At 47.6% G+C, this 15550-nt stretch overlaps 1 protein-coding gene across 1 annotated transcript in view; it reads right to left on the bottom strand.

Moving 5' to 3' along the window:
* LOC104257167 (acid-sensing ion channel 2) overlaps positions 1-15550 on the bottom strand; it is a 513947-nt gene that overhangs the window by 42718 nt on the left and 455679 nt on the right. Inside the window, exon 2 of the mRNA XM_059830406.1 lies at positions 6317-6467. Within this exon, the coding sequence (XP_059686389.1) occupies positions 6317-6467 (151 nt within the window). The remainder of the gene's footprint in view (positions 1-6316; positions 6468-15550) is intronic.

The following is a 15550-nucleotide window of genomic DNA, read 5'->3' as shown; positions in this document are numbered from 1 at the left end:
CTTTTGTGAGCAATGAGAAGGAACAGCCCTGTCTCGAGCCAAAAGCATCGCCATGGTGCTGGCTGCAAGGAGCGAACGTGGGTGATTTGTGTTGCAAATCCCTTTGGACTGATGCCTGGAGCATCCCAAACTTCAGGCAGGTCCTGGAGATGCTCCACTACAGATCCCAAAACCCAAAGCAGGGAGTAGATCCCTCAACACAGCCTTAACAGCCTATTCTTTGCCAGAAAAAAGCCACCAGAGAGACACCTTCTCTAAAATATGACGTACCCCAAGCTGTGCACAAAGCGAGGCAGCAAGGCTTGTGCCGCTGTTGGAGTGATGTCCCAGGACCTCTCTACAAGCATCCCACCATGAGCTGGTCCCCAGGGAGATGCAGCTGGAGGAAGGTCAGGGCTGGCTGAGAAGTGCTGCTCGTCGCAGCACGGGTGGCACCACCGTTACTTTTCCCCCCTTTAGAGACTGAAAGAAGACCCAAACGGCCCTTCCCAGAACAGCCAGCAGCCGCAAACAAATCCCAGATAACTTCTACAGCATCAGGGCTTGCGTGAAGACCCCGGTTCAAAATTAAAGCCATGCTAATTCAATTTATCTAAATTCAATTTGGAAGTGGAAAGAGATCAGCGGAATTAAGGCGGCTTTAATGAGGAAGAAAAGCAGCAGCATGGAAATTCAATGCCACCGAAACCACCTGCACCTCTGGCTAATTTGGATTAATGCTACAGACATGCCTCAGCTCCCCCCGCAGCGATGCCCGGAGGGAGGGTGAGCATCCAGCGCCTCGGGTACGGCAGAGGTTGGTCCCCCAGCTCCCACCACATGCCGTCAGCTTTTCCCTTTCCCAAACCACAACCCCCTGGAGAGGGGCTTCCTCCAGCCACCAGCAGATGGTTCCTCCTTGCATCCACCATTTGAGGGCAGGGATTGGTACCCACCACTTCGTAACAGGGTGAAAAAGTCCTACTGGGAAGCAAAAAATAAATTGCGATCCAAAAGGGTTGGGCGTGAAGGAAACAGGCTTGAGATCTTTCTCAGTGTGACCTAGATCAGAAGTCTTGCTCGTAGCCTGTGTTTTTTATCGAGTTAAATAAGAGCAGCCCATAACACTACGTGATAGTCTCCTAAATGGATTGAAGCCTCAAGCTTTATAGATTTCATGCTTCTTCTTAGTGCAATTTTATAGCGCGCTTCTCATCCCCTTTTTTTTATTCAGCATGTTACTTCATTAATTGGTATGAAATGTTCATCTTTATCCAACAATCCCTGAAACACAAACGCAAAGCTCTCCCATTGTATTTCTTATTTACAGCCCTGTAGCCCGAGTGATTTCCAGTTTATTGTGCTCCTATATTAGGTCAATATATAATACCTTGGGCCACTCCAGAAAGATTAACCAGAAGTGGATTCTCTTTCTAATCAAATAGTCACTGCTATAAATTAGAGTTTCTTTCACTATATTTGATTGCATTTCTGCCACTTTCCCTATCAAATGCAATAAAACAAACACGCTCCGCAGCCCCACCACTCCCCGACGCCTCATCTTGTGAGACAAAGATGCGTAACCGCAGAATTCGGGAGACTCCGTGCCATATGTACGACTGGCTGCAGCTTCCACCTACGCTACTCCGAGTCTGCGGTTTGCTGTTTCCCCCTCGGTTACTGGAAAGCGTTTTCCCTGGTATAAATTATTTGCATCTTGCATTTTACCCCATGCAGGATTGCTGGTTTTTTTGTTTGGGTGCATCACAATTCCCACCTGGAATATTTAAGGCTTTCTTTAAAGCACAAAGGTGATGTGAAGAGTTGAGCCACAAATTATTTTCCCACTCTTTTGATGTCTAGTACGCTCATGGTTAAAGTAAAATGCTAGAAAATATAAATTCTGGAAGTGCAAAAGAGAGAAATTTCCAGTTCTTTTTCTTTTTTATCGTCATTTTCTTTCCACACGCCTCATGATTTTGACAGTCCTGACACAATATTTTTGCACACCCGAAGATGGCATGGCTGCCTGATGCCATGACATCCAGGCACAGTCAAAATACCCTTTTCTTTGCACTTGAAAATCAAGACTGGAGCAGCCTGCGTACGCTCGCTATTCCAAAATTAGACTGCACATAAATTTAACATGTTCAAATAATGGGCTTGCATATGCAGACAGTCAACCAAAAGGTGTATTTTTCTATTACGAGCAACTTGTTAGACAAGATATTTCAGCTCCCCAAGATATTAACGGATACTCAGTAAAGGTCTTTTTAGAATGACAATACACTTCATTTTGTTTGCTGAGTCAGTAACAATTAAATCACTTTTTGTATTACAAAGCATATGCCAATGTGACATGGTGGCAGCAGCTCCTGGAGCAGCCCTATCCCAAGCTACGAACCAGTATTTTCCTTCTTCGCTTCTTATTTGAATTGCAAAGGACAGTTTAAAAAAGAAAGCAGAGATCCTGAGGCATGCAGCCAGCAGCAAAATGAGGATTTTTTTGAGTCCACGTGCCAACTATTTTCATGCGGGGCTGTGAAGGAGAATGCGGTTTTATGGCATCTCCAAATCTGGAGCAAAAAGCAAAGAAGCTACGGGACTATATACAGAATAAGATGCCACCGTTTGAACTTGGCATTGATAAAAATCAGCCCTGCATCCAACAGAACCACAACTGCCCTGGGCCAACGAGGGTCTGAGGGACCCGAGGTGCAGGAGGAAAGGTCCCACAGGGTGTCCCGGCCGTGGTTGGGATGAAGAGGCAGTGAGCTGGGGCCTGAAGGGTTCATTGGGTGGCTGTTTTCAAGGGGACAGACCCTTGCAGCGAGCATGAGCCAAGGTCACCACGGTGGGCCACAGAAATGCATTATCCTTCCATTTGAAGAGCATTCTGTGGTGAAAGAGATTGGTCCACCTTCAATGTCTGTGAAGCCCTAATGGGGTGCAAACACCACGTCTGAGACAGCAGCTCTGTGGGGACAGCTCCAGATAGCTCTGGGAAAACTTGGATTACCATGGGACAGCCAGCTGGGAAAGGCAATGGTTTGAGGAGCCACGTTTGAGGGACGCTGCAGAAGTTGGAAACTGAAGAAAAAAGGTCAAGCAACTCAAGCACACAAAAATCACTGCCTAAGACGCAACTAGAACAGCAGCTGCTGGGTAGAGGATGGCTACTGGGAAAATGGAGCAGCAAACCCAGTCTGCAGAAGTGTCTGAAGAGTTAAAGATAAGGAGAGAAGGGAACAGCTCAGGGTGTAAGGGAGATAGGAACTCACTGGGAAGAAAAAACTCCACTCCTTCCATCCTGGAGGCATCCCCACTGGCTGGACCTCCCCGTGCCTACACGTGGCTTTGGCACTGCAACACGAAGATCTCAACCCACGTCCACCCCCGCCCCTCTCCGTAGCAAGGGCTGAAGTTCACCACCAAGAGCTGCGTGCCCTTGACAAAGCTTCTCATTGGAGAGCCGAGTTTGTGCAGTCCCAGTGGTAGCAGCTGAGGAGATTGAATTCCAAACACATTTACATTATTATGCAAATATTTGGAAATCATCAACTCCTTCACTTACCTACTAAGAGCTGAGTTAAGTGTTTCCATGGGAACAGCAACTATTAACCACTATAGTTAATATTTTTATTCTGGTAGTGTCCAGAGAGCTCAATGAAGATTGAAGACAGCTTGTACAAGGCGCTGTACGAATGCGGAGGATGAAAAAGTCTCTTGTTGAAAGGCGAAGATTAATGTTTTATGAGCTTCAAAGTCAAGTACCAGTTCTACTTGGGCCTGTAAGAACATGGCCAAATTTGCTTGCAACGAGTCCAGGAGCCTCTCCAACGCCATTTAACCAAACCAACAGCCCTATTTATATAGTTTTGCCCTGAATCCTATAGCATTTCACAGTCAGACAGAGATCCTAATAACTATCACAGCGCAATCCAGCCCCATAGTATCAGCTCAGTTCTAGGGACATGAGAATCCCTCCCTGTGCCTCTAATCTTTAGCTGAGTACAAATTTAAATTAAATATATGTGAGACTAGCAGTGGTGAGGTCATGGGGGGGAGCAGGCCATCATCAGGGGCATCTTGAAAATCAAAGGGGTACATTGCTCCCTTCCACATGTGGTCAAAAATCGAGTCTGGATTCAAAAGCCTAAAAGCCACAAGATTTTTGAAAAAAATGAATGCACTTAGGGTTGGTTTTTTCCCCTCCTCAGGTTTCAAGTCCACAGCCATGGCCAAGTTCCAAGCACCTTTGCCCCATGCAGGGCTTGAAAGTTGTCTGAAGAGAGTGACCAGAGGAGAAGCTACCATCCCACCTAACCTCTGGATGACGGTGATGCTCATAGACATGGGGGTACCAGACTGGAAACCTCCTCCCCACTGCCACAGGCTCTCCTGCCCAGTTTTCCTGCCAGACGGCAAGACCAAGACCTGGCTGACCTTCCTCCCTCATCATTTGTCTGCCCAATTTATTTCTCCACTTGCTTCTTTCTTTATTTTTGCCTCCTGTGTAACGAGAGTCCGGTTTACCCAGCCAAGACTGATCCACCTTTCCAGCAGCAATAGAAAAGCACAGCTTTTCTGGAGGGGTTCCTCCTAAAAATTCTCCAAAAGGCAGCTCCAAAAAGCAAGCCTAAAGCAAGAAGGGTGTGACGCAAGGTTTGTGTCTCCATGGGGAACCTCAGAATGGTCCAAAACCCAACAAAATTGAACATACAGAGCTTGCGGTGGGGTTGCCCAAGCCTGCTATATCTCCAAGCCATCAATGCGGTGGTTTCCTGCCCCCACGGGCTCCCCCAAGGCAGTCTGTAGGCGATCAAGCATTAGAGATAGAGATGCACTTCATCTTCCCACTCTGTATTGTGAACCTGGTTTGCCTTTAAAAGGACAAGACTTCAAACAAATGCAACAAGTCAGAAATGATTATTTCAAGTCACCGTCTCCTCCCCCTCATCGGGGCCAGATCAGGCTGACTTTGAGTACAAGCTAAAAGCTGGAAAGCAAAGCTCTTGCTATAGAAGCCTGTGCAATTTTAAATGATTGACGGAACCATGCGTATCTGTTTAAATCATAAGAATCAAACACCACACAAATAAATTGTAAGTTTTGAATGAATGCAACCAACTCTCCTCTTTGCTATTGAGCAGAAGTATGAAAGGTGCTTGAAGGGACTCATTTACACAGGATGACGAAGCGACGGCAACACAAAACCTGAAGTGGTATTTGCTCCTCTCCCTTTCCTGATACCCAAAAATAAACACAACCTCATCCTGAAAACCTCCCACCCAATGCTCTGCCTTGCAACTGCCAGAGAAACAGAGCAGCTGGCAAATATTCCAACATTTTTTTGGATGTTTTGTTTAAAATGTCAACATGGGTTCGTGAAAACTGCAGCCACCACTGCTGAAGAACTGATAAGGCTTGCTCTAAATGGGTGGCTTCGGTGGCACGCGTCACTCACTCCCCATGCTGTCCCCTGCCCATGCCACCGCTCTTGCAGAGTCCAGCCTCCTACCCGCCGTCTTTGCGGCAGGATTCGTTAAAAAAACTGGCACCAGCATTGCCAGCAACTTCCACCATGGCAGCTCGGTTGGGATGACGGGAGCTGCTGAGCTGCCCTTGCAGGAGGCAGCGTTTCCACGTCCACTCTGAGCGCTGCCGTCCCAACCCAGGAGACCTGCGAGACAGCACACAGCCCCAGCCTTTCTGGTCAGCACCTTCAGCCCTTCTCTGCACCAGGACTAGAAGAGGCTGCAGTGCAGCACACTGGCTCTTCAGATGCCCAGTCCAGGTGGGTTTGTTAGGGGACAGATGCTGTCCATCCCAAATGCCCTGAGTGCAATGAGTTGAGCCCTTCATCCACCCAGGCAGCACTAACCCACGCAATGACAATAATTAGGGCAATGAGTGTCCCCAGATTTCAAGGAGGAGGAAAACACAGACAGCAGCTGGAGGTCCACCTTGAACGTGGCCTCCCAAAAACGCCTTTCTAGGGAAAAGGGATGTGCTGGAGCATCTAAAGGAGACACCCCACCTCTTGTCACCCCCAAGTGCCCACCCCAGGACAGGCGATGACACTCCTGTTCGGCATTCCAGTCATCATCATCGAGACACCCAAGTCCTGCACTCACTGATGAGCTGAACTATGGACATGCTGGTCCCAACTGGCAGCCGCAGACACCAAGAAGAAAAGCAACTCGTTTCTGTACAAATCTTCTTGCTTTCAAGAGCTATTAGGATTAGACACTGGTTGGGGAGGATGGGATAGGATGGTCTTTCCAAAAAAATCACCAGTACATGCATGTTTGCAAGAGGAAAAAGAAGGTCTTACCTGTTTCTCCCCATATTGGCAAATATTCATCCTGCTGTATGTCTAGCATGATTTCCAGTCCATTGCCTGTCCCACCCTTAACCGTGGTAAGAAGAGGTCGTCCTTCTTCTCCTGAGTTAAACATGTAGCATTTCCCATATTTTGTAAACACCTGCGAGGACAGAAGAGAGAAATAGTATCATATTTCCCATATAATCAATGCCTCTTCCCTCCCAAACGCGGGCAGAGGGATGAGAAATGGCCACGCACCGCAGCTCGAAGGGAAATGTCTGCAGATAAATCTAATCCGGTTTAATCATTTAGCGTATTGTGTTCTCCTTACAGAAAATAAAAGATGGAAGAGAGAAAGGGAAAGCCGTTTTAGAGCAGCTAACAAATGCCTTCAGCAGCTCGCCAGAGTCAGATCATGTTAAGTATCCAAGAAACACTCATACACGCTGTGTTTGAGCTTGTACTAAAATATAACGCAATTCCCCATTTCCGTGCAAGGCACCTCAGTCCACCACGGCTGCGTGCTCATGGCTGCAGACTTAGAGGTGGGCTCATCCCCCAAGGATGGAAACACCAGCGCTGGAGCCCATGCTTACTCCGTGCTCATCCAGCTGCTGAATATCAAACCCTGTAGGCACACCTCACACCCAGAATCACAGAATCACAGAATCACAGAATCACAGAATCAGTACGGTTGGAAAAGACCTGTAAGATCATCGAGTCCAACCTGGGGGGGGGGGGGGGAAAAAAAAAAAAAACAACACACAACATCAAAAAACCCACAAAAAAAAAAAAAAAAAAAAAACAAAACCACACAACACAACCACAAAACCCACGCCAAACAACAACAATAACAAGCCACAACCCACCCAACACCACACAGCACCATGTCCATCAAGCTACATCCCACAATGCCACATCCACACGCTCCTTGAATACCTCCAGGGAGGGTGACTCTACCACCTCCCTGGGCAGCCTATTCCAGTGTTTCACCACTCTCTCAGTGAAGAACTTTTTCCTAATGTCTAGCCTGAACCTCCCCTGTCGCAACTTGAGGCCATTTCCTCTAGTCCTGTCACTAGTCACTTGGGAGAAGAGACCAACACCCACCTCTCTGCAACCCCCTTTCAGGTAGTTGTAGAGAGCGATAAGGTCTCCCCTCAGCCTACTCTTCTCCAGGCTAAACAACCCCAGCTCGCTCAGCCGCTCCTCATAAGACTTGTGTTCCAGACCCCTCACCAGCTTCGTCGTCCTTCTCTGGACCCACTGCTTTCCACCCAAAGGGAGCAATGTGCATGATGCCTGTGCTCTCCCGACACAAAAAAATGCAATATCCCATTAATTCCTCACTCTACCACTACTTGGCAAATAATAAGAGTTAAAAACACTTGGGCAAATTAGTAAAGATTTCCTCCATCACTTTTGCTCTTTCTTTAGACTCATTTTGGCCCGTCTCTTGAAAGAAACTCTGGGCAAAGCCCAGGTGGTGGCTGCCAGGCAACCACTAGCTCTGCAACGTGGGGCGGACATGGGTTTCCAAGTGGGGTGGACATGGGCTTCCAAGTGGGGCGGACACAGGTTTCCAGGTGGAGTAGACATGGGTTTCCAAGTGGGGCAGACATAGGTTTCCAAGTGAGGTGGACACAGGTTTCCAAGTGAGGTGGACACAGGTTTCCAAGTGGGGCGGACATGGATTTCCAACTGGCACAGACATGGGTTTCCAAGTGGGGTGGCTCTTGGTGGGGCAGCAGAGATGTGACATCTTTGATTGCAGTGGCATTGACAGTCTCGGGCATTGACCGGTCCTGTGCTCAGCCTTCCCCTAAACTGGGAGAACATATTGAAAACAAAAGATTAAAACTCAACAGTCCCTCCTATGCCTTGCACTGACAGACTGGGGGACATGCAGATGTGCAGAACTTCTTCCTACAGTAAAAGAGGATAAAATGGCTCAGAGCCATTTAGAAATCCCTCAGCCATCCCACGTGGTGGCTCCTGACAAGCACCAGCGGGAAATGGGGAGCATGAGTTGTCTTCAAGTCACTCTGCTGCTTCGTGGCTCCAGAAAGTCCGGGTTTCGCAATCAGTAAGCAACCGGCAAACACCAGTAATGAATATTCAGAGTGAAGGGAGCCCAGCACCAAGCAGCATGCTGGCTGCAGTCCCGTCAGAAATCACAAGCTGTTAACGCAGTTGCTGAGATCATACGACCCCAAGATGATTCATAAAACTAAACAGAAGCTGGAGTCATCAGCAGTTTATTCCCCTCAAATATTGACATACACCTTATAATCACAGCATCAGGGAAGCAGGTGAAAAAAGAGAAATAAGAAATCATATTCAAGTTTAAAACCTCTGATCGGAACAAAAAGGATGCAGAGAATATGAAGTGTTTGCAGGAAAAAAATTACGCCCTTTAAAAAAGATTTTATAGCCAAGTGAAAATCGCATTTTAATACTTGACTGACCTATTAAACCATTCAAGCTGGAAAGATAAGCTGAACAACAGCAAGCCTGTCTTAGCAGCCAGTGCCCCGTAGATGGGTTTTCCCAGATAGGCTTTGAAGGCAGAAGTAAAAAATTTCTAATTAGGATAGTTTAAAATACAGCAAGACAAAAACCTGCCTTAGTGAAAATCATGGGAAAACAAGCAAGCTTTTATTGAGAGCAACGGCGCAACGTAAATGCTGAATAAGGATTTAGATGCTGATGTACCCAGAGCAGTCTTTAGCCAAATAAATCCAGGCAATTTTATGGGGCTTTTTATATGGCCCTTTGCAGCTGTAAAAATTTAAGTGTAAAACCTCCAGTTAGGGCATGTTTATCCAACAAACAAGATCTAAAGTGACAGGGGCCCGAGGCTCACTTCAGCTGCATTTCTGGGACCCCAATCCCAGAAGAAGAAATCAAATGGTGACTTGAAAAGGAAGGGACATTCCTCCATCCCCTCCACTCCACCCTCAGCATACGACTGTCAAAGTCCATGAAAGGCTGCTGGTTGTGGCCAAGAGCTCATCTGCCACGACCTTGGCAGATGTTTCTCTTGGAAAGTAGGAGAAGATGGGAAACCTGCCCAGCCACACGTATGGAAGAAATGCAACTGCTTCCCAGCCCCACATCTGCTACTGAGCAGCGGCAAGCCCCAGGGACCACCTGAAACAGAGCTTAAATCCGGGTGCTGCTGGCATCTACATTGCTCCCAGGACTCTGCAAAGAAATGTTTCCAAGGAAGCCCAATGATTTTCTGCTGCTCTTTAGAATAGAATCATTTAGGTTGGAAAAGACCTTTAAGATCATCGAATCCAATCGTTAACCTGACGCTGCCAAGTCCACCACTAAACCATGTCCCTAAGCGCCTCATCCACACGTTCCTTGAACACCTCCAGCGATGGTGACTCCACCACCTCCCTGGGCAGCCTCTTCCAATGCTTCACCACTCTCTCAGGAAAGACATTTTTCCTGATATCCAGCCTGAACCTCCTCTGGTGCAACTTGAGGCCATTTCCTCTCCTATCGCTAGTTACATGGGAGAAGAGACCAACACCCACCTCACCACAACCCCCTTTCAGGTAGTTGTAGAGACTGATGAGGTGTCCCCTCTGCCTCCTCTTCTCCAGACTGAACAACCCCAGCTCCCTCAGCCGCTCCTCATCACACTTGTGCTCCAGACCCTTCACCGGCTCCGTCGTCCTTCTCTGGACACGCTCCAACACCTCAATGTCCTTCTTGGAGTGAGGGGCCCAAAACTGAACACAGCATTCGAGGTGCGGCCTCACCAGCGCCAAGTACAGGGGCACGATCACCTCCCTACTCCTGATGGCCACACCATTTCTGACACAGGCCAGGATGCCGTTGGCCTTCTTGGCCACCTGGGCACACTGCTGGCTCATCTTCAGCCGGCTGTCAACCAGCACCCCCAGGTCCTTTTCTGCGGGGCAGCTTTCCAACCACTCCTCCCCAAGCCTGTAGTGTTGCATGGGGTTGTTGTGACCCAAGTGCAGGACCCGGCACTTGGCCTTGTTGAACCTCATACAATTGGCCTCAGCCCATCGATCCAGCCTGTCCAGATCCCTCTGCAGAGCCTTCCCACCCTCCAGCAGGTCAACACTCCCGCCCAACTTGGTGTTGCCTGCCAACTTACTGAGGGAGCACTCAATCCCCTCGTCCAGATCACTGATAGGGCCACCAGCAAGCACAGATCCTCATTAAGGCTCCTGGTGCGTGTCCACCCTCTCATCTCTGCAAATCAGGCAGTTACTTACGGCTTTGTAGAGCTGAATACCACAACAGAGCCATGAGTGTGATATGATGGAGAACATGAACACTTGTCCTATTGAGGAATCAGGCACCTTTGCTGAAGTATCCAGAGCTAGCAAACAGCATGAAAACTTTGGGGTAGGGTCACCACCAGGCTTAGTGGCTAAGCAAAGAGCCAGTGCTTAAGAGGAGACCAACAAGGGATACATCAGCAAACAGCATTGACCCGGAGAAGACCTACAGAGCAAAACAGATGGGGAGGAGGACCTAACGCTAGACACGATTTAGGGCTTGTTATTCCTTTGGACCAGCTCAAGCCCAGTTTCATGCACTGGGTGCCCATTTGGGCTGGAGCACATCTTCCCACTAAGTTTTACCCACAAGGAGTTGTGCCCAAGTGCTCTAAGACGGCTCCTCAATGCAAACCAAAGCACAGAAAGTGGGGACAGGTGGGACATTCGCTCCCAAAGCACACTTCTGATCCAAGTAAACCCCATGTAGATGCCTCCACTCGGGGTTTGAGCTGGCTGCACGCTGCTCCGACTGCTCACCTCCAGCAGCCCTCACTGGGAGAGCACCACCAGGGCTATGAGGACTCAGGGCTGAAAGCACAGAGAATTGAAAATCAAAGAGAATAAACTGAGGATAAAGAAATGAGAGCTTTTCCCTGCAGGACAAGGCTGCTCACAGGGACCCTATGGGAAAGGCAGCCAGAAGCCATGAGAACTGTTAACACTGAAGCAGCAACCGGAGATACCTTTGGGCAACCTTCTGCTAGGCTTAGCCCTGCTCCCAGACAGAAAGGAGTCACAAATACATCAAACAAACAAACAAGAAAGACAAAAAAATGGGAAAAGAAGAAGGAAGGGAAGGGAAGAAAGTCACCCTGCTCACGGCAGCTAGAGACCTCCCTAGAAGCCCCTGAAGAAGCCCCCTAGAAGACCTCTTAGTAGCTCCTACCTACAATCCCAGCAGTTACCACCCTACAATACACAAGATGCCACACGGAACAACAGCTTCACCTCGACGCACCATGCCTCCACATCCCAGAAAACACATCCCATCCATCCTGCTCCCCACCATCGCCGCATGGAGCAAGCACCTTTCTGAGCACGGGCGCGGTGTTCAACCTCAGCTCGGTTTCACAGCGATGAAGGCTTTGAGACCAACAGCCTTGCTTAGGAGGGAACTGGGGAGAGCCAGCGGGCATTAAGGGAAGCTCTGCAGGGTTCTTCTTTCCTCCACAGCACAGCTCCCATGGGACGCCCATGCCTCGCTGCCGGCTACCTTCTCCCTCAAACCTGGGGCAGGTTCCTTCCACCTCCTCTTCTGGGAGAAACCCTGGGCAGCGTGAGCCTATATGGACACTCTACCCTACCAAACCATATATAAATGCCACATATATATAGATGGCATCCCCATATATCAAGCTTCCCTGCACGCAGCCAAGCCGCGCGCAGCAGGGCTTAACCACAGTGCTCAATGCCCAACCACAGGTACCTCTCTCGAGACCCTCAACCACAAGGTTTTCCATCTTTTCCCTAGGAAGCTATAAAAGACTAATTATAACAGCGTTTAAAAAGACATTGCCAAGTTCAAAAATCCATATGCATTCAGTTAAACTCACACTAAACAGGGTTGTGCTGTTCCTCGCCTTCTCACTTTTGCTATGAATGATTATTTAGGAAGATACAACTTTTTCAGGGGATCCTCTCGGTTTCAGGCTCTTTTGGACACCCTGATAACAGGGAACGATTCAGAGCGTTATCAGATCATCAGGATAAAAAGATCGAGCTGTTCGGAAAGGGCAACATCAGTATATACTAACTGCTGTGAAACACCTGAGATAGTAAACACGAGGCAAAGCAGAATGATTTAACCTCAGTTTATTTGTCTTCAGGGAAAACAACACTCCTTCCTGTTAGTAATGTTTTAACGTGCAATAAAAAGAAGGTCCAGCACAAGCCAGAAACAAAAATACAAACATGTACCTTGAGAATAGTCTATAAAAATACCAATTTTTTTCTTTGATGGCTCACTTGCTACTTTTGACAGTTCCTCTGAAAATCCCCATTTAAGTACAAAGGTAAACATGTTCAAAATCTGTGAGCTAGTATTTGAGTGACACGGTGAGCCCTTCTTTAGCACGTAAAGGGAAAAATGTGAAATGAAAAAGCACAGCATGGATATCTCAGACGGACTCCATGTACAAAACAGAAGACACCACCATCAAAAGCTCCGAGACACCAATGTATATCCTGCTGTGTGTCAAACCAAAAAGACTGATATTCAAAATGCAAGCAAGCCTGACCGGAGTAATAGAGAAAAAGGTATTTCACAGTTTATAACCGGCATACACAGGACAAGCGTATCTGCTGATATATTATCCTTTCAATACGGAGCAAAATGATGGTAAAAACAAGTCATTTGAAGTCTGTAAATTACTTTTCTAAATCCAGACAAAGACACAGGCTAGAGCTCACTGACAAGGCAAGACATTAGCGGTCAGATTAAGGTACTAACAGAGAGCGAATTAGCGTCCTTCACAGTAATTTTCTCCACAATTGCGGTACACAAAGGTTCAGAGACACGTATCCTGTCAAGCCACGTCCAACAGCATTGTGCACAACAGAGCAAAAAGGAAAACGAAGGGACTTTCTAGACAGGTCCAGGAGAAGGGGAACATGAAGCTGAAAGGGCCTGGGGAGAACGGAGGTAGGTTTGGGCAGGAATGCACGTGAGATGACGGGAAAAAGATCCTGTTTAGGAGGAAAGAAGACCTTATTTCTGAGTTTTTGGCAGAGCAATACATTCCCACAGCTACCAGCTCTCCCGTGGCACCTGCTGAGCCGACGGTGGCATCGAGCCATGTCATTATTTCACTCGAGGTGTGAGGAACAGCACGGTCCGGTTGGCTCCATGCAAGCGCACCACGATGGTCCATTTGTTCCACCTTGGCAGGAGGTAGCGGTACATTATTTAAAATGAAATGATGGCTGCAAAGAGCAAATCGCAACGGATGCCTACAATAAACAGGTTTCTGAAGCATCAAATCCCAAGAGGATTTCTTTCCAAAGGAGAACAAGACTGCAATGACAGCTTGGGAAGGAGGGAGTTCACACCTAACGGGCAGAAAGGACTTCATCTCCCTTACAAACCAAAGTGCGGAAGGAAAGAAAGAATCAAGTCCCTATCCCATGCAGAGAGGGATGCAAGCCTGGCCAGGGCATCCTCTTCATTGGAGTGGATTATGTACCTCAGTCCTACAAAAACACTGGGGGAATACAGAAAACTCACAGACCCATGTATTAAGAAGGTGACTTGGTCAGTGAGCCTCAAGAGACCATAAGGCAAGGCATAGCTCTTTCAAACATTAACCTAAACCAGGAGGGAAAACGCACATAGATGACATACTTTGGTATCTTCTCCCCCTCAAAGGGTAGCCATGGATTTCTCTTTAAATTCATGTTTGTTTTGTATTATCGAAAACCTGGCATAGAAGCATGTCAGACAAGCAAAATATTATCCATCCTTCATGGTGTCAGGTTTAATCTGGCAACGGAGAAGAGTAATGGGGATGGAGCTCCAGCAAGCAGAGCCATAAAAGCTGTCAGAGGGGTGTTTACAAGGACAGGGTTTTCCTTTCGGCCTCCACGACTGCGATATCCCAGTGGGGCTTGTCAAACAGCTCTGCGAGGCAAGGCAGGGAGATGCTTCGCTGCCATCGGTTCGATGTCTGCCCGCACTCCCCGGGCACCGCTACCGCCCAACTGTATGGGAACAGCAGGGATGTCAGCTCTGGTTTTATACAAGTCTGCTGTTTTTAAATAAGAAGTTATCGAGGTCCTAGGTACTGCCTGAGGCTAAGATAGGCTTGCGTTGGCATTAATGTTCTTTCTTTTACAAACTAGCAGTGGCCAGCATCCCAAAGGTAATAGTCTTCCATTTTGGACAAGCTGGCACATAACACGTAACACTCCTAATACATCGATCTCCACCTTCAAAACCAGTTTTTACCGCTGGACAGGACCAACTCTATTTTTAATCTGTTTATTTTATAGGACGGCATTAAACGTCACCCAGTGGGTCACAATCTATACCCCTATATTCTACCCTTCAAGAACAGTTAAACTCTTAGCAGCACTAACGCAGAGGCACGACAGGCTAGCACACTTAATTCACTATGAGGTATTGCCATTTTCTTCTTATTTGTGCAATCAGCCACTCCCTGTAATGGCATATTGGTGCAAGCATTTGTTTGAATGGTGAGTACTTATGGAGGGTCCTTATAGCTGGCATAAATCAGCTCCACAGCGATCACTGCAATTTAGCACTGGTTGAGTGGATATTTAAACAGAAATATAGCACTAATATTCTGGCAGCAAATGAATAAATTATAACGGTGAAGCTCCAAATATTTGAGAATATGTTGGTCCATAAACTAAGAAAACTGCTACCCTCTCTCTGATCCCCATCGAGCCCTAATTACTTCCACACATAACAAACTGATGCACGACGATGCGACAGGAGCTCTGTCCCACCAGACTGTAATTTATCTGGCATAGGAAACAGTATCTGCATGCTCCCACAAAGGTTCACCTCCCACATGAATACAAATTAACCCATGAACAGCTTTTAATTTCCCAAGACTCGGTTTGCAGAGCATGATCCACTGGTCCTTCAGTAATCCAATGCAGAACACCATCCTCTGCTTTTTACTGGTTTTGGGGTTTTTTTTGGGGGGAGAGGGTGAGGTTTTTTAACAAAAAGTTTCTCATCTTATGAAAATCAATGCCCCAGCACAAGTGTGAGGCCACTCAGTATGTATGAACATGCATTGTACGCAGGTGAAATGAGGTCAACGGCCCAAGACACGTCCGCCTGGGACCATGATATCACCAGACTCGGGTTGAACAAGGTCAGACAAGACAAAAACCTGGACGATGCCCTCAGGAAGCAGCAGATGGTGTGGAAAGAGGAGAAAGG

This window comes from Gavia stellata, chromosome 28, assembly GCF_030936135.1.
Source record: "Gavia stellata isolate bGavSte3 chromosome 28, bGavSte3.hap2, whole genome shotgun sequence".
Taxonomy (NCBI): Eukaryota; Metazoa; Chordata; class Aves; order Gaviiformes; family Gaviidae; genus Gavia; species Gavia stellata.
The sequence above is the reverse complement of the archived record's forward strand: the minus strand, read 5'-3'. Positions and strand labels throughout refer to the sequence as shown.